General features: G+C 33.7%; 1 protein-coding gene, 2 long non-coding RNA genes and 2 other non-coding genes across 7 annotated transcripts; all 5 read left to right on the top strand.

Annotated features, from left to right (window-relative positions):
• The first annotated feature begins 2,477 nt into the window (after nt 1-2,477).
• On the top strand, nt 2,478-8,999 carry LOC141713616 (RAF-like serine/threonine-protein kinase 20). 3 transcript variants are annotated; one of them, XM_074517115.1, is made up of 11 exons: nt 2,479-2,925; nt 3,073-5,716; nt 5,804-6,193; nt 6,292-6,455; nt 6,553-6,624; nt 6,712-6,864; nt 6,945-7,108; nt 7,208-7,355; nt 8,135-8,257; nt 8,361-8,448; nt 8,554-8,999. In XM_074517115.1, the coding sequence occupies exons 2-11, from the start codon at nt 3,085-3,087 to the stop codon at nt 8,766-8,768; spliced, it is 4,149 nt and encodes a 1,382-aa protein (XP_074373216.1). In that variant the 5' UTR covers nt 2,479-2,925; nt 3,073-3,084; the 3' UTR covers nt 8,769-8,999. The 3 variants fall into 3 exon arrangements, with proteins under 3 accessions (XP_074373217.1, XP_074373216.1, XP_074373215.1); XM_074517116.1 differs by having other exon boundaries at nt 2,478-5,716; nt 6,298-6,455; XM_074517114.1 differs by having other exon boundaries at nt 2,479-5,716.
• Nucleotides 9,000-13,465: 4,466 nt separating this feature from the next.
• On the top strand, nt 13,466-14,744 carry LOC141711148 (uncharacterized). The gene is made up of 3 exons (XR_012571245.1): nt 13,466-13,800; nt 13,880-13,937; nt 14,386-14,744. It is a non-coding gene; the product is annotated as an uncharacterized LOC141711148 (long non-coding RNA).
• On the top strand, nt 13,473-13,545 carry TRNAF-GAA (transfer RNA phenylalanine (anticodon GAA)). The gene has a single exon. It is a non-coding gene; the product is annotated as a tRNA-Phe (tRNA).
• On the top strand, nt 13,893-13,965 carry TRNAF-GAA (transfer RNA phenylalanine (anticodon GAA)). The gene has a single exon. It is a non-coding gene; the product is annotated as a tRNA-Phe (tRNA).
• A 7,057-nt stretch (nt 14,745-21,801) lies between the features above and the next one.
• Nucleotides 21,802-23,135, top strand: LOC141711201 (uncharacterized). Its single transcript, XR_012571269.1, has 3 exons — nt 21,802-21,862; nt 22,072-22,163; nt 22,872-23,135. It is a non-coding gene; the product is annotated as an uncharacterized LOC141711201 (long non-coding RNA).
• The last annotated feature ends 1,384 nt before the right edge of the window (nt 23,136-24,519 follow it).

Genomic DNA, 24,519 nt, shown 5'->3' with positions numbered 1-24,519 from the left:
AAATTATTAATTTTGTACTTACTACTTTAACTGTAGTCTATACTCACTATGTTTTTGTTTTTAATCTTGGTTTAATTTTTTTCACACACTTTTAGTGTTTTTAAAGTATAATTATAATGATAATTTAAAAAAATTATTTTTCCAAAATAAATATGTATTACTATAACTTTAATTTTTTTTAAAAAGTAAAACTAATAATTATTATTATACGATCAATATACTTTTAAATAGGTGATTGAGAGAGGATCATACATTATCCGAAAGTGAACTATTAATTTGTTTGATTAAAAATATAATTCTCTGCACTTAAATATTAAAATTCGCGCTGCAAGGATTGATTCAGTTGGTTAGATAGAAGAAAACTATCATTTTGGTCACATGTTCGAATCTCACGAAAAGAGAATTTATGAGTACGTGTCGCTTAAATACGATTTATTTTGATTTACATGGTTCGAGGTTATTATATGAATCAACTATAGGGTTTACCCGGTGTGCACGTGTCTGCAAATTATCCGAACTGAGTATATGCCTGCCGCATCAGCCGCTAGATCATGCTAATCCAAACTAATTGGTGGTAGATCTTATCACGTAATACCAACCTTCTTCCGGTGAAATGACAACAATATGTTTTCTATCCCTATATTTTGGGTAGATTTCCAAAATTGAAAACAATCAATTGAGTGGGTTAGTTACTTAGTTCAATATTTATCGAAATATTAAATAAAAAAAAAAATTAGATTCATTAATATTTTAGTAACATTTAATATTTAACCTTGTATATAACTAATGGATGTGTATTCATTTCAAATTTTAAGGAATTGATAATAATTCATGTATTTTGGAAGATTTTCGTTAATTTTAATTGTCGTTTATTTTGACGGAGTTGATGGAAAAAATTTGTAGAGTCATTTTAGGAAGTTTTGCACAAATCTTTTAAAATCTCATGTATTTTAAAAAGATTTCAAAAGATTAAAAATGAAGTAACAAATCCATTAAAATTCACAATTTTTTAAATAAAAAAGAATTCACGGATTTTTGAATATCATCAGATTTTGATGGATTTTTAAAAATTCAAATTGAATATCGCCAGATTTCATTAAACTTTTTAAAATCTAAATTGAATACACTCGTATTTAAAAACACTTTTTCTAATATATATTGAATATCATCAGATTTTAAAAGATTTTTAAAATCCAAATTAATATCTCCTAATTTTAAGAATCAAAAAAATTATTTAAAATTTTGATTAAATACACATATTTATTTGAAAACAATTTTTTTAAAGATTATCACTTCCCCGGAAGATTAACACAAAAAGTGAATAGTAAATCCATTTTATTTGGAGTAAGGCTACATATTTATAATATGTCTCGAAAGGGGCATGTATCATTGTTTTATTTGTGATATTTATAATAATATTAGCGGAATCTATTTTATTAACGAGCAAAAAACACATAACATAATAGAAACCCATTATTCCAAAACTCAAAAATGTTTTTAGAATGTTTGGCCTCTAACATTTCTAATATTTGTGTATTTGTTACATTTTACTTCCGGTATTACAAATTTCTAAATTTGAAGAGAATTTTCAAATTTGTTTTAGTGGCACGATGGTTCTAAAAATTTCCCATTAATTCTCTGGAGTCGTTTGGTTCAAAATGTGTTATCGGGTTAATCAGTGGTATGAGTAGTAGGTATCATATATGATATCATGTGTTTGGTTAAGTAATATAATGAATATTTTTAATTTAAAATATGTTAATTCAATAATTTTATTTAATTAAATATATTAATTTAATTAATATTTTAATATATTTTAGGTTCATAGATTTCTTTTAGCATTGAACATAGATATTTATTTGCTTAAATAAAAATTAAAATAATAAAATTAAAGTTGGGACGCACACCTCTTCCCCGTACTCACCTCCCTATTTAGATATCAAAAATCAATATATTTTATTTTTTTAAACCAAATATCGGGTATGGGGTTGGAATGACTGAAATACTTACCTGATTCCAGAAATTAGCGAACCAAATAACCCCTATATTAGTTATTTGATTGATCCGATTTTTTAAACTCGATTAATTTCTATATATTATTCTTAAATAATTTTTTGCAAATAATCTATTACATATACAATTGAATTTCAATTAAATTTAAATAACTATAAATTATATAATATGATAAATATATATTAATTTATAAATTACTAATAAAATAAGAATATTAAATTATATATAACTTAATATATTAAAATATATTAATCCTTTTAATTAATTTTCAATTCTTCGATTACTTTGAAATCAATAACTTGATCTATCTATTTCGATTACCGATTTTTTATAAAACAAGTTCCAATTAATAAATTACTTTCTTTAAAATAATTTTGCATAAATATTTATACCATATTTTGTTCTGCATGAACAATTTCTTCCACGTGTCCTTTCTTTCTCTCTCGCAGTCAAATGAGGAAGAAAAGAGAGTAGAGTAGATTTAGGAACGAGAGCAGCTGAATTTACAAAACTTGCACCCCACCGCCAACCAACCTCCTGCCCCCCTTCTCTCCCTTCATACCTAAGCAAACCCCCAGAATCAAAGAACCCTCTCTCTCTCTCTCTCTCTCTCTCTCTCCCTCCCTCCCTCCCTCCCTCTCTCCCCAAATCTCTCTCTCTCTCTCTCTCTCTCTCCCCAAATCTCTCTCTCTCTCTCTCTCTCTCTCTCTCTCCCCCAGCATTGGAAAGCTGAAAGCAATCTCTCTACTCCTCTCTCTCTCTCTCTCTCTCTCTCTCTCTCTCCCTCTCCCCCCCTGGTGTCATCAATTTGTAAGAATATAAGAAAAAAGAGCTCAAAACAGATAGAGATTCCCCTACTCTGTGGAATTAGTCTAATATTAATCCTCCCCCTCTTCATACATATCCAATTTGGTAATTTCTCTCTGCCCTCTTTCTCTTTTTGTATATATCATTCAATTCAATTACATTAGGGTTTATCACTCTCTGCCCTTTTTATTTTCTATTAATTCATTCTTTCTTATTTTAATCAAACTAGCTCTAATCTTTCTATATTGATAGACTATTAAAGATATGGCTTTTGATCAGAACTCAATTCCGATCAATTTACGCCCTTTAAATACAACTAGAACTGTTGTTGATGATTGTCGCATTGCCCCTCCTGTTACGACAACTAATGGTAGAAATATTGAGGGGTTTTATGCTGCCAATCCGTCGAGAGACCACCCCGGTAGCCCTTCTGGTGTTCCGGTTTATTATCCTGCTACGGTTTCTGATTCCGGGTTTGTAGCTTTAGGATATGGGAATGCTACTGGGGTTGGAGGCGGTTGGGTGCAACGTATGCCACCCCCGCCTTCTGCTGTTATTGGGGCTCCTGTTGTTGCTTCGCCAGCTGTTGTTGCAGCTCCGGTTGTTGTTCCAACGGGTGGTTATGGTAGTAGCCCCAAAGTTGGAAATAGGGCTGGTGGTAGTAATTCTGATCAGGCTAGTGATGACGGTAGGGATGATTCAGTTTCGGGGAAAAAGGTTAAATTTTTATGTAGTTATGGAGGAAAGATTATGCCGAGGCCTAATGATGGGGTGTTGAGATATGTTGGCGGTGAGACTAAGATTATTAGTTTGAGAAGAAACGTGAGCTTTAATGAGTTGGTTCAGAGAATGACTGATTCGTATGGGCAAAATGTTGTTATTAAGTATCAGTTGCCGGACGAGGATCTTGATGCTCTTGTAACATTATCATCTCCTGATGATCTAGTGAATATGTTGGAGGAATATGAGAGACTGGTTGAAAGGTCTCCAGATGGATCAGCTAAGTTAAGAGTATTTTTGTTTTCACCTACCGAGGGTGATTCTTCTGCAGCTGTTCAAATGGGGATTTCTAAAGGTAACGGTCAGAGATATATTGAGGCAGTAAATGGTATTGTAGGTGGAACTATTGATGGTATTACGAGAAGGGAGAGTATGACTAGTGCTACTTCTACGCAGAATTCAGATTTCAGCGGGACTGAGGCTATTGACGGCACTAGTCATGGGCAAGTGGATTTTGTTGGTACTCCATCTACTGGAGGGGTATCACCTAAAAATAATTTCATTGTCTCTCAAGAAGTTGCGCCTAGACTGGTTTACGTGGACCCTAACCTGCCAATGCATGTTGAAGCTGCTACTGCTCCAGTCGGTATTCAAATGGTTAGTTCACATCCTCCAGTTTTATCTACTCAGCCTATTTCTGTTGTACAGCCACAACTACAACCACAGCAACAGCAGCAAGTGGGATATCAAACACGTGCACCCTACTTTCAGGGCTATGTGGATCCTCAACAAGAAGTGTTAAACCGTCCCGAGTATGTACAATATCCTTCTCAGATGGGATTTCCTCCTCAGATGTTGGGGGCAGTTAGGCCTGTGTTCCCTCAACAGCAGTATCACAATAACGTTGCCAACATTACCCCCCATCCACAGTTCATTCCTGCTGTGCACATGTCAATGACTCCTTCCAACTATGCCAACCTCAGGCCAACCGCTGTGCAGCCAATTATTCAATCTCAACAAGTTCAAATGGAACGTTTCCCAGAGGAGAACCAGTATGTGCAAAGACCTATCCAACTTCCTGGTGATCAGAACTTTAATGCCTATCATGCACAAGTCTCCCAGGCCCCCATTATGCCAGGGGGTTTTGGTTGGCATCAAGCTCCACAGGCAGATCAATATCCCTTTTCTGATGGTTCGGCACCTCAGCAACAGGCTACTTTGGCTGAGAAATTGCCTAGATTTGAGGAGTGTTATATGTGTCAGAAAGCTTTACCTCACGCACATTCAGATACAGTAGCACAAGGTCAGAGAGAGAGTCCTACAACGACATCTGACTTCAGCACGGGTTTTCACAGTCTCCAAACAGACGATAAGATTAGAGGCCAACCTTTAAGCAGTGCTGCTCTAACTGGGCGCATGGGTGAAGATATCGTTGAAAATCATTTTACTGGGGCACCTGTAACTTCCTTAGGCTATCTGGACCATGGAGGTAGGAATCCAGCATATGTAGGAGTTGCAATACCTCAATATGTTGATGATAAAGCTTCTTTTGAAAGAGAAAACAATCACAATCATCTTCAGGCATCTCTTCCACAGTGTGTAGTGGGTGGTTCACAGTCTCCTGATGGTGTATTCGTGGGAACTGCTCCCCAGTTGTACCAGGTAAATATCTCCCAGCAGCGTGCACTATCAAGGGAGCATAATGCTAAACAAGATGTGTTATATAACACAGCAGTTAGTGTAGCTTCTGCTGTGGATACTTCTTCTCAAACTTCTGATCATTTGGTTAATGAATCTCCCCGAGAGAATTCAAGTAAGTTGCCTGGCCCTGTTTCTAAAGAAGGTGCACTAGAGTCCTCTCCCATATATGATCAACTCAGACAAATTGACGGTAGATTGGAAAATCTTGGCGTGCGCCCCTCAGAAGTTGTTATCGATAATGAGCAAGTGATGCCGCCTGCTGATAATTCCAATCAGGAAGATGCCATGGATGGTAGGGCACATCAGATTGCTAATAGGGAACCCTATGTAGAGAATGCTTTTAGCAATCCCCTGATCGATCTTGATGCAAAATGTTACAAACAGAATGAGATACACTACTGTCCAGCTAGTGAAGTGCCTTGCTCGCATGATGAAGTTCCCAGCTCTTATGAAGTGGCACAACCTCCTCTATTAGGTAATTTAAGTTTTTCACTTGAAAGGCCTAGAATCAATAGTCTGGCTACAGATCATACTTCTTATGGCCATCCAACTACATTTTCAGGGATTGATCCAGTTCAGGTGATAGAAAGACCCCCACCTAATGGTGAATTAAAGAATGATACTTCACAATTCAATCCAAACATTGCTAGTGATGTCGAAGCCATCCGTATTGATGGGAACAGTCAATCTTATATATCACCAGCTGACAGGATTGGAGATGTGCAGGACAACTCCTCAAACTCTCTTTTTAGTAGCCAAGATCCATGGAATCTACGGCATGACACTCATTTCCCACCACCTAGACCAAACAAAATCCTTACAAGAAAAGAGGCCCAAAATAGAGATCCTTTTGGCGAGAATCGATTTGGCAATATTGGAGAATCACCATCAGGAAATATTTTGGGCTTTACATCTGAGTTGCTACCAGATGATGGAGTTCAGACTGGCAAAGGTTTGGAATTCCTTCCACATTTTAAATGAATAAAGTATCTATTATTATTATATAATTTGTGCAGTTGCGGTCTAAGCTTATTTGTTCCATCACTTAAGGTTCAGAGGAGGATCATATCAAGCAGGAACTTCAGGCTGTTGCAGAGGGTGTAGCTGCTTCTGTTCTTCATACATCTATACCCTCTGTGTCTGCTCCTGAAGCCAACCAAGATGGCATAGTTCAGAATAATGATGTGGAATTTCTGCATTCAAATAAAGTAGAGGTACTTGGATGGCCTCTTTTTTTTTTATATAACTAAAAACGCTTTTTAGCATATATATTATTAAGTATTCACTGCTTTAAAATTAAAATATATTCAGGACACGAAATCAAAACTATCAGAGAAGGCAAATCTTGGATTTCCTGTATCAGATGGAATCGGTCGCTTGCAGGTTGGAGATCTGTTTTTCCTACATTTCATTGTACTTCTTTGGATTGACAAGCTAAAAGTTATCATGTTTTGTGCCCTTCTATTTTAGATTATAAAAAATAGCGACCTCGAAGAGCTTCGGGAACTAGGTTCCGGAACTTTTGGTACAGTTTACCATGGTAAATGGAGAGGGTCGGATGTTGCAATTAAACGGATTAATGATAGGTGTTTTGCTGGAAAGCCTTCAGAACAAGAACGCATGGTGAGAATCCTTCCAAAGTAGTTATTAAGCTTTGGATTTGTTCTGTTCTGTAAGTTCCTCAAACTATTGTATTAATTCAGAGAGATGACTTCTGGAATGAGGCAATCAAGCTCGCAGACCTGCATCATCCAAATGTTGTGGCATTTTATGGTGTAGTGCTTGATGGTCCTGGTGGCTCTGTGGCAACTGTGACAGAATACATGGTCAACGGTTCTTTAAGAACTGCGCTCCTGAAGAACGAGAAGTAATTTGTTCGCATCTAGTTTTTTAGCGTAATCCTTTCTTTTTTCAAATTTTACATAACAAATTTGGCACCTAATTTAATTCTAATCATCAACTTTAGGAACCTTGATAAGCGGAAACGTCTGTTGATTGCTATGGATGCTGCATTTGGAATGGAGTACTTGCATGGAAAAAATATAGTACATTTTGACCTAAAAAGTGACAACTTGCTTGTCAATCTTCGTGATCCGCACAGGCCAATATGCAAGGTTACTTATATGAAACTTTCTGTTTTTTTTGTCACGGAAACTTTCGGTTTAGGTTTGTAAGGAAATCATATGTTTTTAATATTTTTGTTCAAGTTATATTACAATTGAACCACTGGAAGTCTGAAACATATTATTTACGAACTATGTATGAGGCGATTAAATCATGCACTACAACTGAATCATATTATATACAGATATTCTCTGTGTGTGTGTTTGTATCATGTACAAGAATCTTTATAATCTCCTTTAATCCTTTTTTAAATGAAGAGGCTTACCAATTTTTTTCTGATAAATTGTGCACAGACGCCATAATGTGTATAAATTGTACATGTCAATCATCTACTTTTTACTTAGCAAAATTCATATTTCATAAGTATCTTCTGACTTTGGATTGAAGACTGTCTTCAGACTCTGCATTCTATTGGTCCCAACTCTCCAGCCTCTTAAAACAGATATTTAATATTTGACATTCATCCATCAGATTGTTGTTGAGCTTTAAAGTTCATCATTATTCTTGGTGCTTATTCAACTTAGTTACCTAAGATAAGTTAGTTTTCTCAAAGTATGTGAAGGCCGAAGATATTACTTTTTAAGTTGAGTATCTTTTAAACTGGTAGAGACCGATGATGTAAGTTAAATCATGGAGTAGTTACATTGTCAGGCTAGTCCTCGCGTGCTTCTGTTAAATAAATTCCTTTCTGTTCAGTTGTGGCAAAATGACTATCAACAGACCATTTTGATATTACTAGTGAATGGTTTCTAATTTTGGCTTTCACCAGGTTGGTGATTTGGGGCTCTCCAAGGTAAAATGCCAGACACTAATCTCAGGTGGGGTACGAGGAACACTTCCTTGGATGGCGCCAGAGCTTCTAAATGGTAGCAGTAGCCTTGTGTCTGAGAAGGTCTCTCTCCCCCCCTTGCAAAAAAAAGAGGAACTCTTTCGAATAGAAACCTTTTCATAAGAATTCTTTTAACAAGTGTATATATGATTTTTAATGACTGTAGGTTGATGTTTTCTCATTTGGCATCGTGTTGTGGGAACTTCTCACTGGAGAAGAGCCATATCAAGACCTGCATTATGGAGCTATTATTGGTAATTTTTTAAACATGATTAGAGTAGATGCAGAATGTTTCTGTACCATTTAATTAAGAAGTGTAAGCAATTTTATAACAAGTGCCTTGTATGTATATATAACAGGTGGCATTGTGAGCAACAGTCTGCGACCCCCAGTACCAGAATTTTGTGACCCAGAGTGGAGATCACTCATGGAAAGATGCTGGTCTGCGGAGCCTTCGGAAAGACCGAACTTCACGGAAGTAGCAAACCAGTTACGCACTATGGCGTCCAAGGTTCCTCAGAAAGTTCAAGCCCAGCAACAACTTTCCTCTACTCAACCCCAAGTTAAAGGTTAAAAGAGTTTAAGCTCTTCCTTGCTGTTTTCTCTATGCAGGCATTGTAGAATTTATTACATAGATCCTATATAACAAAAGGACTAGAACCACCTTTTCCTTACTCTACCATGTCCGCCTAGAAACAAAGATATAGAAAAAGAAAGTGCATTTGGTTGTGAAAATTCCAGATGTTTAGTCTCATGTATTTGTTTGATGGACCTTTAGTTGCTTCAAAAATCTTTCTTTGTGGTCCTTGATCCTTGCTTTTGCTTAGTGCTACTGTGCCAGTGTACCACCAGCTTCTTCTGAGGCAGATTAGAACTAAAAAGTTAAGATAATAATTGCTTTATTAAATATGTGATGCTGCAAGTTCCTCTTGATTTTTTTTCCAATATTCATCTTGAGCCAATTCTTGTGACTTGCTGACTTATTCAGAATGAGGACGAGCAATTCTTGTGACTTGCTGACTTCTATTTGAGGCACTCACTGTTTGTCTGAACTGCATTACATCTTCCGAAATTATATCAAGATATGTTACAAAGGAAATATGTTAGCCAGCGGTGGTGAGGTTTAACAGACCTATTTCTTGCGTTTTTTATTTGAGGGGCAACTTCGCCAATTTCTTTTTCTTTGATTAGTGAATCGATTATTTATCTGCTTAGCTGTAAGCCTGTTTCTTGCACCAGTCTTGCTTTGTCTGCCTCCTAAGATCATAGTTCTATCAAAGTTATCATCAAGAAATTTAACTACTTGATATTTACCGTCTGACAAGGGCACTTTGAATGTGAAACTTTCAATCAAAGTTTCCCAGCTCTTTGTTTACGCAGAATTTCCTCTCTAATGTCTAACTTGCAAAAACGAAATAATGTGGATGAGGACTTGAATCCATATTTTCTTTCCATCTAGGCTTCCATTAAACAGATTAATTATTAAATTTAATAATTTTGTAAATTATTAAAGCTTTGAACAGATTGGTACTCAGGTTAGACTGGCTTGTCTCTAGTCTGTTCCTGGCTAGAGAGTAAAAAGTAAACAGGTTTTTTTTTCTGTTGAACAAGTTCAATACTAAAAATAATTCAATCATTTAAGTGCTAGTTTACGTTTTTCTGTAAAAATAATTATAGTTCATGCGATTAAGTCCATAATATTATAATTTAAAAAGAAAAAAATTGAAATTTATTTGTAGAGCTTTCCTAAAAAGTGGGAGGAACATGTATTTGGAGACGAAGTTAATATCATGCAATATTTAATTTCTTTTAATTCAAATTTCTTTCAAATTTAAAACCGTACTAAACAGCAATGTTAATTGAAATACTAAAATAGCATTTAAATTACTACTCCTTCTGTCCCCCTCAATTCTTTATATTGGGGGACGGGAGCTCGGCACACACTTTAATTCTCTTATTAAATGTAGTTACATATATTTTTTTTAATTTTTTCTTCTAAATAAAAATATAATACTCAATTTTTTATAAAAGAAAGAAAATTGTAAAAAAGAATTCCGGAACTATATTATATAGTTGTCTTAAAATACATGTAAAGCATGCGAAAAAAATGTAAAGAAATAAGAGGGATGGAGGTAGTAATATTTAAAAAAAATTAATTCTTAATTTTTTTACTCTATGTTATAAAAATTTGGCCTATTTTTCAAAAATCACCTATAAGTCAGTGATAAGGCAGCCAAAACTATTTGCCCAATTTGCTAAATCATTAATAAATTAACGATAAATCAATCAATTTTTATAAAATTATAAAAAATCGTCTGATAAAACACAAATCGAAAACTGAAAATATGTTCAGAAGCTAGCAATTTTTTTTTGAATAAAAGCAGATTGCATTACTCAGAAATATCAGCCACAAGAGCCTCCAACAACAGACCTGAAGGAGGCGTAAGAAAGTTTTGGCAATTCAGAGAACAGGGTAATTTGGCTACTAAATGAGCAACCCTATTCGCTTGCCTTTTAACAAAAGAGATTGAATAGCCTGGTCTAGAAGCAAAAATAGTACGGCAGGCATCCAAGATAAAACCCACTTCTAAAAAATTGTCTGAGGAAGAATTTATAGCTTGCACCGTGATGAGAGAATCTGATTCAAAATTAGATGATACTTCGTAATATACCTGCGAAATGGGTTTACTCTTCATTATACTAAAATAAAGTAGTAGCTAATGTTTCCTTTAACAGACATCAAATTACAGATGTCAAACTCTTATCAATTTGATAATATCATTTTCCACTAATAATTTTTTACTCATTTAATTGTCTTTTAAAATCTTTCTATCATTTATTAACTCCACTAATTCTCTCTATTCTCTATTTTTACTATTTTCTTTCCTTCTCACTTTTATATTCTTAAATTTATAATTTACAATATTTTTCTTTAATCCACTAATTTTATCTTTATCAAAATTTATTTTATTTATATAAATATTCATCAATTCTTTTTTATATTTTAAATTTAAAAGAAAGTTAATAATCAATATTTATTTTTTTGTGTGCTACTATTTTTAAGTTTTATTCTATTAGTCATTAAAATATTAATATATATTTTAATTAAACTATTTTTAAAAAATATATATATTTTTTAAAAAAAATTAGTTAAGCGGGCATCTGCCCACTGCCCAGAACTACTCTAGTTACATTTAAAATCCATTAAAACCCCCCTCCCCTGATAATTAGCACAAATTTAAAATTTTATTTTCTATTCGTCTCCACAACAGTAAAATTTCACATTTATAACCCTAAATTTCCTGACTACAGAAATGAGAGAAATGAGAGCTGTAAGATCACAAACATAACTTCATTAGTTCGGTCTTAATTTAGTAATAACAGGTTCCAATATTATAATTTCGTGTTCGAGTTCGAGTATAACTTAATTTTTATTCATTAGTTTCATTAAATTTGATAGTGTATTATGCTTATGCTGTTTAGTCAGTGAAGTTCGTAGCATCATTTCGTGCTTAAAATAAATCTTAATTAAATATTTTTGATGTTCACATGTTTGTTGTTACAATGATCTTAGTTGTTCCACTGTGTTTCGATTTTGTTTCGATTTTGATCAGTATATTATGTAATGTAATATTTTACGCCTGATCGAGTTTATTTGATTGCTTTGAATGCAGTGGTTATCTTATATTGTTCACCTTCTGTTTGTAGAAAATTTCGTAGTATTTTTTTATTAGCTGATTGAAATGGTTTCAATTGCCATCGAATTGTTAATCTCGCGTAATCTGTATTTAGTTCAGGGTTTTTGTAATTGCATGCTGTTGAGCGTTGGTTTTAGATTCTCCTCAGAATGATATTAATACTCTCTTATGATGGAATGTTCCGTTTGAGCTTTTTGTATAACAATGTGACTGGAAATCGAAGTAAGAATGCGAATGAAGGCAATCGATTAAGTGCATTCTTTTGTCACGGTGGTTTTTTATAAGAATTTTATTACTATATGCTGAAAACAAATTTCCCAAACTTATCTCTAATTTATGAAATTGAACTCCTGAGCATTCGTATTCTAATTAACAAATCTCATGTTTTCCTGTCTGCTGCCACAGAAGAATAAAGAGTGCGAAGAGCTTCTGGAAGCAGTTTAAGGGATTGAGCAATCACACTATGAATGTTTCTTAGGAAATGCAATATGCTGAAAATATTTGTTAGGCAGCAGACAACATTTTGGATTTTACAGCGTGGAGCTGCAATTAGTGACGGTATTGTCTTCTCTCAATATTGTATATGTATCATACATGGATAACTACTACCAAAGACACAATGGAGATTCATGTAAACTGTAGCATTCACTCTCTTGATGATATCTTCTTTCAAAATCTTATCTCCTTGTTTCTGTAAATTGTTTATCTGTGGGAAGTCCGGTCTTTCAGTGGTGTTATCTTCCAACGAATCAATTTAGTGTTATGTTGCAATTTAACATTATATATCATGCTCAGAGTAATGACTATCCCTCGGGAATAGAATATTTTTTTTTAAAAAAAAAAATTGCTAAACAGGAAGCTAAACACGAGACAAAATGCTCCTTTGTAAATTAACAGAGGATATCTCTATTGGTAATTATTGTTCCGAATTCATGTGTATCTATGAGATGGGCGGGTTTTTGATAAATGATGCTGTTTTTGTCCCTCATATAGTCATATTGTGGTGGTCATCAAGTCCCTAATTACTTGTTGACATGGTTTAAAATATGTAAGTAGGCTTCTTACCGAATTTGTAATGTTTTGCATCCCTTTGTTGTACTGTCTAGATTCGTATTCTCCAAAACAACCACTTTTTAACTAATTGTTAAGAATTACTTTTAAGTTTTAACGATTATGGGTGTGTGCCAAAATGAAAATAACATAGAAACGTGTTTTTTGTAGTTCAGATGTTAAGTGTTGCGATTATCTCTAATAAAATATATTTTGTGACGTCTACTTTCTTCTCTCCGCATATTTGATGAGATATTCTACTAAAATTATTTGTTTGAAATGTGATTATGATTTATTTTACCTTCCAGTAGATGTTCTTAAGGCTACATTTTTTCCGGATAATGTTGAAACCACAGGCCCTTTTATGGTTCATAGTATCTGTGTTATCTGAAGTCTACGCCTTTACTAGATCATGCTGGAGACAGAAAGCCTTGCAAGATTCATAGCATCTGTATGTTCTGAAGCCTACAGATTACCGTAGTCAAATATGCAGATTCTACTGATTAATAATTTGCAGGAATTAATCAGTTGCGGGGATAGCTCAGTTGGGAGAGCGTCAGACTGAAGATCTGAAGGTCACGTGTTCGATCCACGTTCACCGCATTACTTTTCCATTTTAATTTTGATTCATAATTGTTATTTTCTTAATTATAGATTCCGTTGCTTTGAATTGCTCTTACTGTGATAATGCAAATGTACTTATTTCATCCATTTGAAGTGTGAAATGTTTTTCTTGTTTCGTATATGTAAGTTTTTGAATCTTGCAACTCCTATAAATGAGAAGAAACTCCTCCACCCTGATAAGGACTATAATCTAAGCTACATTATCTGGTTTCTTCATTTGTGAACTAAAACCAGGTTTGCATTTTTTTGAGCTGCAGCATATGTTGTTATCTGCCTTGGTAATGTATCTGCCTTATTTTAAATAAATTTGCAGGGGAATCACAGTTGCGGGGATAGCTCAGTTGGGAGAGCGTCAGACTGAAGATCTGAAGGTCACGTGTTCGATCCACGTTCACCGCATACAATTTTTTTTTCATTTTGATTCATAATTGTTTTTCGGTTACATTTTAGATTCCGTTGCTTTGATTTGATTCTCTTGCTGTGATAATACAAATGTATTTATTTTATCTATTTGAAGTTTGAAATGCTTTTAGGGTTTAGTATCTGTAAGTTTTGGAATCTTGCAACCCCTATGGATGATAAGAAACTATATATTACACGAATGTGCACACAAGCTTATACATTAAGCTAAACTCAGGATATGGAAGTGAAAGACAGACAGTATTCACTGCTTAGACTACTGTTCCCTTAACGAGAAACAACATTAAATGCCTTAAGAAACAGCTGCTAGCTACTTTTGAGTTCCTAAACTGTGTTGTTTCTGCTATTTATTCAACTGATGCATTTCTTTCTGCTATATACCTACCTGACAAAGCGCAGATAAGTGAAGAATATGTAGAGCTTTCGGAAGAAGTTACGGATACAGAGCAATTACTCCATGACTGTTTCTTTGGAAATGCAACATTCCCATTTTGGAAGCAAGCTGTAGGTGCAGCTTTTGACTTGTGAGTGCTCAGATGTTGCGATGGTATGGCCTTCTCTCGAGATCTGTATCGTTAAAATCACTAAGCTACTATCATAGATATATTGACTCATCATGCGACCTGTTGTTGTATCCATTATTTCCTTAATAAATACTTCCCTTACAGTTACCCTGTTTGTGGTTCAGCTGACTGTTACACATAAACCAAATAGCTTGAAATGCATGCAAGCATTCGAAGGGTTTGTATATTGTTTTTCTGGAATGATTGACTAGTGTGAATTGATTTGGCAGAAAATTGCCTTGTTCAGTTAGTTATTTAACGTTTCGACCAAGGTACTTTGTGTTGTTATGTTTAGTAATTGGTGTACTAGGTTTGCGAAAAGCGTGTTCGTATTTTTCTACAGGATTCTTTCTCTTTTCATAAGCTAAATATGCTCTCTATGCGTTCAAATATTATAAATTTAGTAGTTTGGCTTGATTATGCTAAGTGAGTCCTTGTTTTCTATGTTTGAATCTTTGACATCTGTTTTTCTATCTTAGCTGTCAATCTTGGAGTGACTACTATTTCAATGACTTGCACAGTAATAGAAGAGTTCTTAGTTTCCATAGGAGATTCCACTCTCACATGTGGACATAAACCGTTGTCCCAACAATATAGACTTCTCTGTTTGTGATGTTGAAGGTGAAATGTTTGTCTATTTTACTTGCTAAAATGTCTACCAAATTTCCTCTTCCAGTAACAGAAGATGGCAACACACTGTGTATTCTTAACACTGTATTATGTTTACCTTGTAAATATGATTGCGTGGAATTCCTAAAATTATTGTCTGGGGCATAGCCGTCAACTGGTTTTACAATACTTTAGTTTAAGACTGTATATGGTGCAAAGTGGTAGCCGTTTCTTCCTAAAAATTGCTGTCTTTTAGTAGTGTTTCCCAAGGAATTGATGAAAGAATGTTAAAAATAACATTTTTTGGGGCAAAATGCTGAAAATACCCATTCTGGTAGTGTAGTGCTGAAAATACCCGTTTGGATACGCATTTGCCATTTGGGTATCCTGTTTTGTACTAGATACCCATTTGACATGGGTATCCAGTTTTTATTTTTTTTCTTTTTTGTGATACGCATTTGGCAAATGAGTATCCCAATGATAATACCCAAATCAGAAATGCTTATCTTTAGTAATTTTCTTACATACCCAATTCTCAAATGCGTATTACACTTACCCAATTACAAAATGCGTAACCAAAACGGTATTTTCAGCATATTTTTTGAAAATGGGTATTTTGAGCAAATTCATCCCCAAAAATGGGTATTTTTAACCATTGTCCAGGAATTGATCTTGTACTATGTTTGAAATAACAACTTCTCATTTAGGCATCTTCAACTATATTCTCAAGTGTCCCACTAGTGACATCTCCTAAGAAACCAAATTTTTAGTGTAATAGTAAAACAAAAGGTTGCACTTAAAAACATAAACTGTTATATATAAGTTAATAAAGCATCTTTTTTGTAGAATTTTCATTGTTTTGGATTCATGGACATGTATGAGATGCGTTGGTATGTCTATACAAATAAAATCTGTTATTTATGTTTTTAAAGTACACACTCTTAGTTACAACATTTGTAAAGCAATAACGGTATGCTATACAACTGTAGTTGTTTTGTCCTGATTTCTATACTGGTTGTAATGGTTTAAAAAGTCATCTGAGTTCAGGAGGTTAGACAAACGATTAAGAAAAGAGTGCAATTGTGGATAATATTCAAACACAATGTGCAGAAGAACTCTATACATTAAGCTAAACAGCCGACATGGAAGTAGAAGAAAGTGTTGTACATGCTCCTTACATGACTGTTCCAAAAAGGAGTACTAGCATTATTTACCTTGGGAACAACTAAAAGCTACTCTTTAATTTCTAAAATTTACATTTTATGTTATCTATTTGATTAGTTCAGATCCTTCGCTATTCTTCTACCTGACAAAGATCTCATAAGCGAAGAATGTGCAGGGATTTTTGAAGAAGTTATGAATACTGAGTAATTACTGTATGACTGTTTCTTTTGGAATGCAACATTCCCATGTTGTAAACAAGCTGTATGTGCACCTTTTGATTTGTGTAGTGCACATCCACAGTTGCGATGGTATGGCCTTCTCTCGATATCTGTATCAGACATTGATAAGCTACTGTCGTAGACATATTGATTTATCATCTGACCTGATGCTGCATCCATTGTTTTTTTTATCTTCAATTTTCTTCTAGTAAATGTATCTCTGGGGTTGTGGAGTTTATTTGAGTGTTAGAGTGAATGTATATAGCTTGCAAAAATATGCATGCTTTGAAGGGTTTTTATATGTAAGAAAAATGGTTGAGCTCGACTGAATGAGCCAAGTGTGAATAAATCTAGGAGGAGAATACTGTGTTGCAGTTAGTTATCTACGTTTGGACCAAGGTACTTTATATTGTTTGTTTGTTGTTTTTAGTAGTTGATGTACTTGGGTTTAAGACAAGCTTGTATAGTAGTCTTTGATTCTGTCCTTACTTTTTTTAATACCTTTTTTACAGCTGTGGTGCTTAGAGGTGACTAATATTCCAATGATTATAGTTTTAGTAGTAGATTACACTGCTCACATATAGACATAAACCGTTGTCCTTTAATAAAATCGTGTTTGTTTGTGATGCTGAAATTGAGATGTTTTGTCTATTGTATTATATTTCCAATGTCTAACGAATTTCATTATATAATGTCAGACATGATTGACTGAAGTGTAATTTAATCTAGGAGGAAAATTATCTGCTTTAGTTAGTTATCGTGTGTTTGGACCACCGTATCTTGTGCCGTTGTACTTGTAGTCGATATTCCTAAGTTAAAGACAAGCTCAGTTACTGATTCTTATGCATGTGGTCTGTTTTATTACCTTGGTTTTGATGCTTGTAGTGATTAATGATCCAATGAGTTAAAGAGTGAATCTAGCATTCTTAGTTTTCATAGAAGAAGACTCACTAGTCCCATGTGGACAGAACCTTTTTTTCTATATTAACTTGTTTGTTTGTAATGCTGATAGTGAAATATTTTGTCTAACATATTATATGTTCAATGTTTAACAACTTTCCTTCTTTAGTGCAATAAATATGACAAAATAAATGTTTTTACTTAACAATGTAACTTATTTCTTGTTCTTCTTTGTAGATACTATTTTGCAGCCTCTCTATAAGAAAATTATTCTTCAAAAGAAATTAATAGCTTTTCATTGTTATGATAAGTGTCTTTAAACTTTATAATATTTTACAAGTTTTTTGAGTGTTTCACACACTCTTTACGAGATGATTTATTTATAAAGTACCATGTTTTCCATGTAAATAACAATCACTTGATCTCGTTGTGACTAGTCTTCAATTGCGAGACATGGAGTCTTTATTAACACATTGGAGTTAAAAACTAATAATGGCTCTGCAATGTCTCTATGTTGTGATTTAACTATTTGTAAAAAGGAAACATTGGTCGAAATAGACATATACTTCCTGGAGAGAATGGACTGACTGATAATATGCATTTTTGGCTACCCTGCATGTTTTCTGTTAAGTAAATGATATGGTTTTTGTGTCTTACATGTGGCTTCCATTGCATTGATTTTTCGTCTTGTTGATAATGGATAAAAATTTGAATTTTGTAGGATGAAGATTGTGGTGGACATCTAAATACTTGCGCACCCTATAATTTGTTAATTTTTTTTTTTAAATTTTTTTTGGTCAGGAAGCATCTATTAAAACTTGAATCAAATATAATTAAGGATGTATGATACACTATGTTTATTATATTAGGCAACCTTGCAGTCTGTTTAACATAACATTAGTTTCATTGACCAGGGGTAGAAGACAAAAGAAGACTTGCCTACTTGCTCATAGCCGTGCTTGCCGTATTTTAGTTTTCGTTTTCTGTTTCTTATTATGTCTTCAAATAATAACAACTTTCTTCTGCATTTTATGTACTAATGCATCACCATATTATTTTACCACTTTATGTAAGCACATTTGCATTATATTGTCTTGGTCACAGATATTTTGAAATTGTCCTTTTTAATTTAGGATCAGTGGGAATTCCTTCGGAAATTGAATTTTTAATGCCGAAGAGAAGGCCTGTTAATGTAGACATTGACATGAACTTGCTACTGTCTTTTAATTCAACGTAATTACAAATTTTCATAAATGGAACAGACTATTGTGTGGGTTTATGAAGCTGTGCATAACTGCTTCACAAAGATGACAAGAACAGGTAAAGAGGTTTCTGAGTGAGTCCTGTATGTAATAATGTGAAGGCAACATAAATTTCACCAAATTGTACATAAATAAATTAGAATGAAATTTTAGTGCTTTCTGTTTTTTGGCTAAGTTTCTATAGTACTTTTTTTGTCATCGTGAAAATGGCATATATGAGTTTTCAGTACTGTTTTGAGAAGTAAATTTACAAGATTACTGCTCTAATTCTTCTATGAAATTAAAATTCATGAATTTGTGTCATCTACTAGACAAAATTCCAGCTGTTCCTTTGTTTCTAATAAACGAAGGACCATCGTTTTCTTTGGTTTTACCTGATTGCAACGAGCTTTTGGGAGCAACTGTCGAAATGGAGCATCACTCCATGAATGTTTCTTAGGAAATGCAACATTCCCATGTTTAGAACATGCAGTAGGCCGTTCATCTTTTTGCTTGTGCAGCGCACAGCTGCAGTTGCGATGGTATGGCCTTCTCTCAATCTCCATATCAGACATTGATAAACTACTATCAAAGGCATATTGAAGCATCATATGACCTGCTGCAGCATCCATTGCCTTGTTTATGGTTTCTTTTCAGTAAATATTTGTGTGCTTGTTCCTGTAATATAGTTGAGTTTAAAGTTGAACGCGTGGATGCCTTCACATGAATTTTGGAGGGGTTTATATACCGCTCGTAAATGGATTAAAGAAATGTGTTATCTAGGAGAAAGTGTTAGTTAGCAAGGGAAATATTTGGTGCAAAGTGATATCCGTTTCTTCCTAGAAAGTGTTGTCTTTTAGTAGCATTGTGTTCCATAGATTCCATTTAGTACTTTGTTTGGACTAATAACATTTCGACCGGGCATCTTCAACATATTCAAGTGTTGCAGTAGTGACATCTCCTAAATATCAAGTGGTAGATTAGTGCTAAAATATAAAATTGCGGTAAAAGACAAACTATTTTATGTAAGTTAACCAAATATCTCGTTTTGGATTCATAGTTAAGTATGAGATGTCTATAGAATGTTGGATCCATAATATAACTCTTGGCAAGTGCACAGTATTCCTTTTAGTTTACTTTATTAAAGTGAAAAGCACTAACGGTATGCTAATCACTGATGTATTTTTTCACTGGTCCAAAAGGTTTATAATGTCATTGATGTCTTCTTAAGTAATCTCTGGTCATTTGCATTAGCTTCTTGGAGACTGACTTCTTATTGTTGGACATTACTGTCCAAGTACTATGGATTTGTGGATCAAAATAAAAACAAAAATTCTAAGCTCCTTTACCCAATTTGCATGAATCCCTACCAGTCTGCTCTGAAACGCCCAATTAATATCGCATCATAATGCGATTACTGATATCATTCTGTCTGTGAAATGAATTTTTCTATGAGCATCTGTATGATTCTGAATCTCGCAACCTCATAGATGACGATGATTCTGGAGTGCATTTACCCCTAGTAAGGAACATAATCTGTTCTCTTCACTTGTGAACTAAAAAATAAAAATCAGGTTTGCTTTTTGCTGGTTTGCATTAGAGAGATATTTTAAAATTTGTACATATATATTCTTTAAGACATCCTTAACTCTATTGTCATTTTTGGAGTGCTGATTAATCCTAGGGAAAAAACTTTATATTAGTTACAGAGGAATATGCAAAGTAGACAAACTGTTATAATGTAAGTTCACAAGGAGTCTATTTTTGGTAACAACTGTTTTGGATTTATGTTATTTTGTAGATGTAATACGATGAGTACACAACATTCTCTATTATCCTGTTATAATGTTCTTTTGCATGTTATGCACTATTGTACATCCACAAAATTTACAATCTTATGTACACATATGATCCTTACATATGCAGATGTATTAATTTCTCAACTTGTACTATCTGAAGTGGTGCCTACACTGTACAATGAGATGCATTGCTATTTTCTGTTGGTTCAGTGGAATCTACAATTATCATAAACAAGCTAAAACTCGGGATGCATTAACACATCAAGAGCAGGTATTAAATTGTTCTGTTTGAGTTTTTGTTTACTATCTGTTGAAAATCAAAGTCTAAAGAACTGATTCATAATTTTATGATGGTACGGTTCTCTCAATATCTGTACCAGACAATGGCAAACTACTTCCAAAGAGGCAAAGACACATTGGTGAAAGATGTTGAAGCCGTGGCATGTATTATATAGTGCATGTGATTGGACAAAGGACTATGAAGTGGTCCAGGAGAAAGTAGTAGTTGGCAAGAGTGATGTTTGCTGCAGAGTGGTATGCGTTTATATTTTAAATTTGGTTCTTCAAGTATTACTAGGTTACAAAATGTGTCAAAATTTTAAATTATTTTTCAATGCATATCTAACTCTAACTATATTATCAAGCTTGGTGTAGTGAATTCCCTTGGAGATAAAGTTCCTAAATCTTCTTTTTGGGTAAATTAAGTATTGTTTTGGACTCATGGTTATTTATGAGATATGTTGGTTACCATACACGACATTCAGTCATTGATATATTAATAAATTATAGTAAAATGATGCTCTCTTAGTTTAATTGTTATGATGTGAAAACCAATAACGGTATGCTCTAGAACTGATGTATTGTACTTTGGCCTCATGTGGTAGTAGTCATGATATTTTCCCCGACTTCTTTTAGAGTAGTTTAGATATTGTATACTCCAAAGCAACAACATTGAATAATTGCTGTCTGGAGTACTTATTTTAAGTTATGTTGGGGTTTATATGCCAAAATATACACAATATCGGAGCTTTGTTTCCGAAGTTGGGATGTGAAAAAATTTAAGCATCTTGACTTACTGAATTGATGTGAATATCTCTAAATGTGTATTATGTGATATCTACTTGTTTTTTTATAATTAATCACACACACACACTAGGAGTCGAACTCTGGGGAACACGAGCTCAACCACTGCACCAACACTTTGTTGGCTATGTGATATCTACTTTATTACGTCCTTGTAGTTTGTTCATACTTTACTAGCATCATTTATTTGAAATGTAAATTACTGTATGATTTTTCCTTTTGGAATGCGATATTTCCAGTTGAAAACAAGCTGTATGTGAACCATTTGATTTGTGTAGTGCGCATCCACAGTTGCGATGGTATGGCCTTCTCTCTATATCTGTATCAGACATTGATAAGCTACTATCATAGACACATGGATTTATCATCTGACTTGATGCTGCATCCATTGTTTTCTTAATCTTTAATTTCCTTATAGTAAGAGTATTTTGGAGTTTATTTGAGTGTTAGAGTGAGTGTATAAATCTTGCAAAAATGTGCATGCATTGAAGGGTTTTTATTTTGTCAGAGAAATGACTGAGCTGGACTGAAGGAGAGAAGTGTGAATTAATCTAGGAGGAGATTGCTTTGTGGCAGTTAGTTAGCTACGTTTGCACCAAGGTACTCTATATTGTTTCTGTTTTGTTTTTAGTAGTTGATGTACCTAGGTTTTAGTATAAACGTTTTTGTTTGGGATGCTGAAAGTGAAATGTTGTCAATTGTATTAAATTTCCAATTTCTAACGAATTTCATTATATAGTGTCAGACATGGTTGACTGAAGTGTGATTTAATCTATGTGGAAAATGCTTTTCTTTAGTTATCGTGTGTTTCGATCAATGTATCTTGTGCCGTTGTACTAGTAGTTGATATTCCTAAGTTAATGACAAGCTTAGTTCTTCATTTTTAAGCATCTTGTCTGTTTTATTACTTTTGTTTTGATGCTTGTATGACTAATCATCCAATGATTTAAAGAGTGAATCTAGCATTCTTAGCGTTTATAGAAGAAGAGTCACTAGTCACACGTGGACATAAACTGTTTTTCTACTCTATTAACTTGTTTGTTTGTACTGTTGACCATGAAATATTTCGGCTACTGTATTATATGTTCAATGTTAAACAAATTTTCATCCTTTAGTGCAAGAAAAATGTCATAAACTGATTTTGTCTACTTCTTGTTTTTCTTTGTAGATATTATTTTGCAGCTTCTCATAAAAAAATTGTTCTTTAAACGAAATTAATAATTTTTCATTATGGTAAATGTCTTAAAATTTTAAATTTTAAACATGTTTTTTGAGTGCTTTTTATAAAAACAATTTCTCTACTTGCAGATTTTTTTTGGTCAGGTATACTTACAGGATTATGTATACAGTTTATGCACAAATCTCGCACCCTTTACGAGATAGTGCACTGTTGGACAATGGTCAGGGAGGTACTTTTATGCCTAAAGTATTATCATGTTAAAGTTCTAGTTGGAAAGAGAAATATCCTTGAGTTGTATGCTTGTTGCAAAATTTAAGTGAAGTTTTAAGGCATCTCTAACGGTATTATTCTGCCTTAAGCAGTGAGCAGTGACTATTCCTATGGAAAAAAGTTCTTTGGTAGTGACAAATAATTTTCATTGAAGTTAACAAGAGTCTCTTTTTTGGTAGTAACGGTTTTAGATTTATATTTATTTATAAGGCCGGTTTCTGGTCAATTAAAACATATTTATAGAGTAGTACACACATGCCTCGTCTTAGGCGCGAACCCTTGACTTCTTGTTACCAAGAGAACTGGAGTATCCTGTAGGCCATAGAGCTTGGGTTATATTGGTTTAAATAGAAGTGAAAAATGTTTTAATTAGTATAGTTTTATTATGTTAAAAATATGAATGTTATGCACTAAAAATGATGTTATAATTAGTCCTCATATTGTAGTAGCCATGGCGTTCTACATTTCCTTCTACTAGAGCATTTTTAGAATTTGTATTCTTCTTGGCACCCACATTTTGCCTACTTATTTTTGGATAAATGATGCAAAATAAATAGACTAATAGATATGCTAAGACGGTTATATCTGTGTCATGTTTAGATATATTTGCTTCAGATGCTCTATAATCTGCAGGCAGCATCTGTTGCGATAATAGATTCTCTCCAGATTCTCATCTCATCTGTTTGGGAACTACTTAACATTTTGGGGAAGATGTAGATAAGTAATAGTTATTAATTTCAGATTTTGTTGGTTTAATTATATGTATATTAATAAAATTAAGGCTCCAAACAGTATGTACATATGTTCAACATATAAGTCGAAACAAGGAACCTGGTATGTTAAAACAAATTTATAGATATTATAATTCTTGCAATTGTACTTTGTTTTTGTGAACTTCTTTTGAAAATCCCTTTGTTTTTAAACATACTCGTACCTGGAAGTCTGGAACAGTGTACAACAATATCTAATGAAGGATTTTAAAAATCTAACCAAAAGTTTGAGAAATATCGCTAGATCAGTGGTAACTTGTTTTGCACCAATTTATTGAAGCTTAGGAAGTTCTAAATTTCATTTTCATTTGTAATTCCTGATTGCATTAAGTAACAAAGTTTACAGAAATTGAAAAGAGAAGTCGGTTACATGTGGGATGTTGTTTGTTGAAAAGTTATCTTAGAGACAGCAACCTGATTATAATGTTCTTTCAATATTGATTGATGAACAGTTAGACTTCTTTCAATGTTGATTGATGAACAGTTAGAAGGCTAGTTTGGGGAAAGAGGAGGAACTTATATGAAATTTACTAAAGAGTAAACTGCTCTGTCATAGTCTTAGATCTGCAATGTATTCCAAGTTACCATTTCGAGTGGAGGCCATAATGAGAGTACTCTTTTTGTCCATAACGTATATGCTGAATGCTCTTCAAATTTAAAATTATCTTTAAATTTGGGGGAATGGGGCATATGAGTTCAGAAAATTAGACAAATTGATAATAAAAGTATCATTTGG

Source organism: Apium graveolens, chromosome 3 (genome assembly GCF_009905375.1).
Source record: "Apium graveolens cultivar Ventura chromosome 3, ASM990537v1, whole genome shotgun sequence".
NCBI classification, from domain to species: domain Eukaryota; kingdom Viridiplantae; phylum Streptophyta; class Magnoliopsida; order Apiales; family Apiaceae; genus Apium; species Apium graveolens.
The sequence above is the reverse complement of the archived record's forward strand: the minus strand, read 5'-3'. Positions and strand labels throughout refer to the sequence as shown.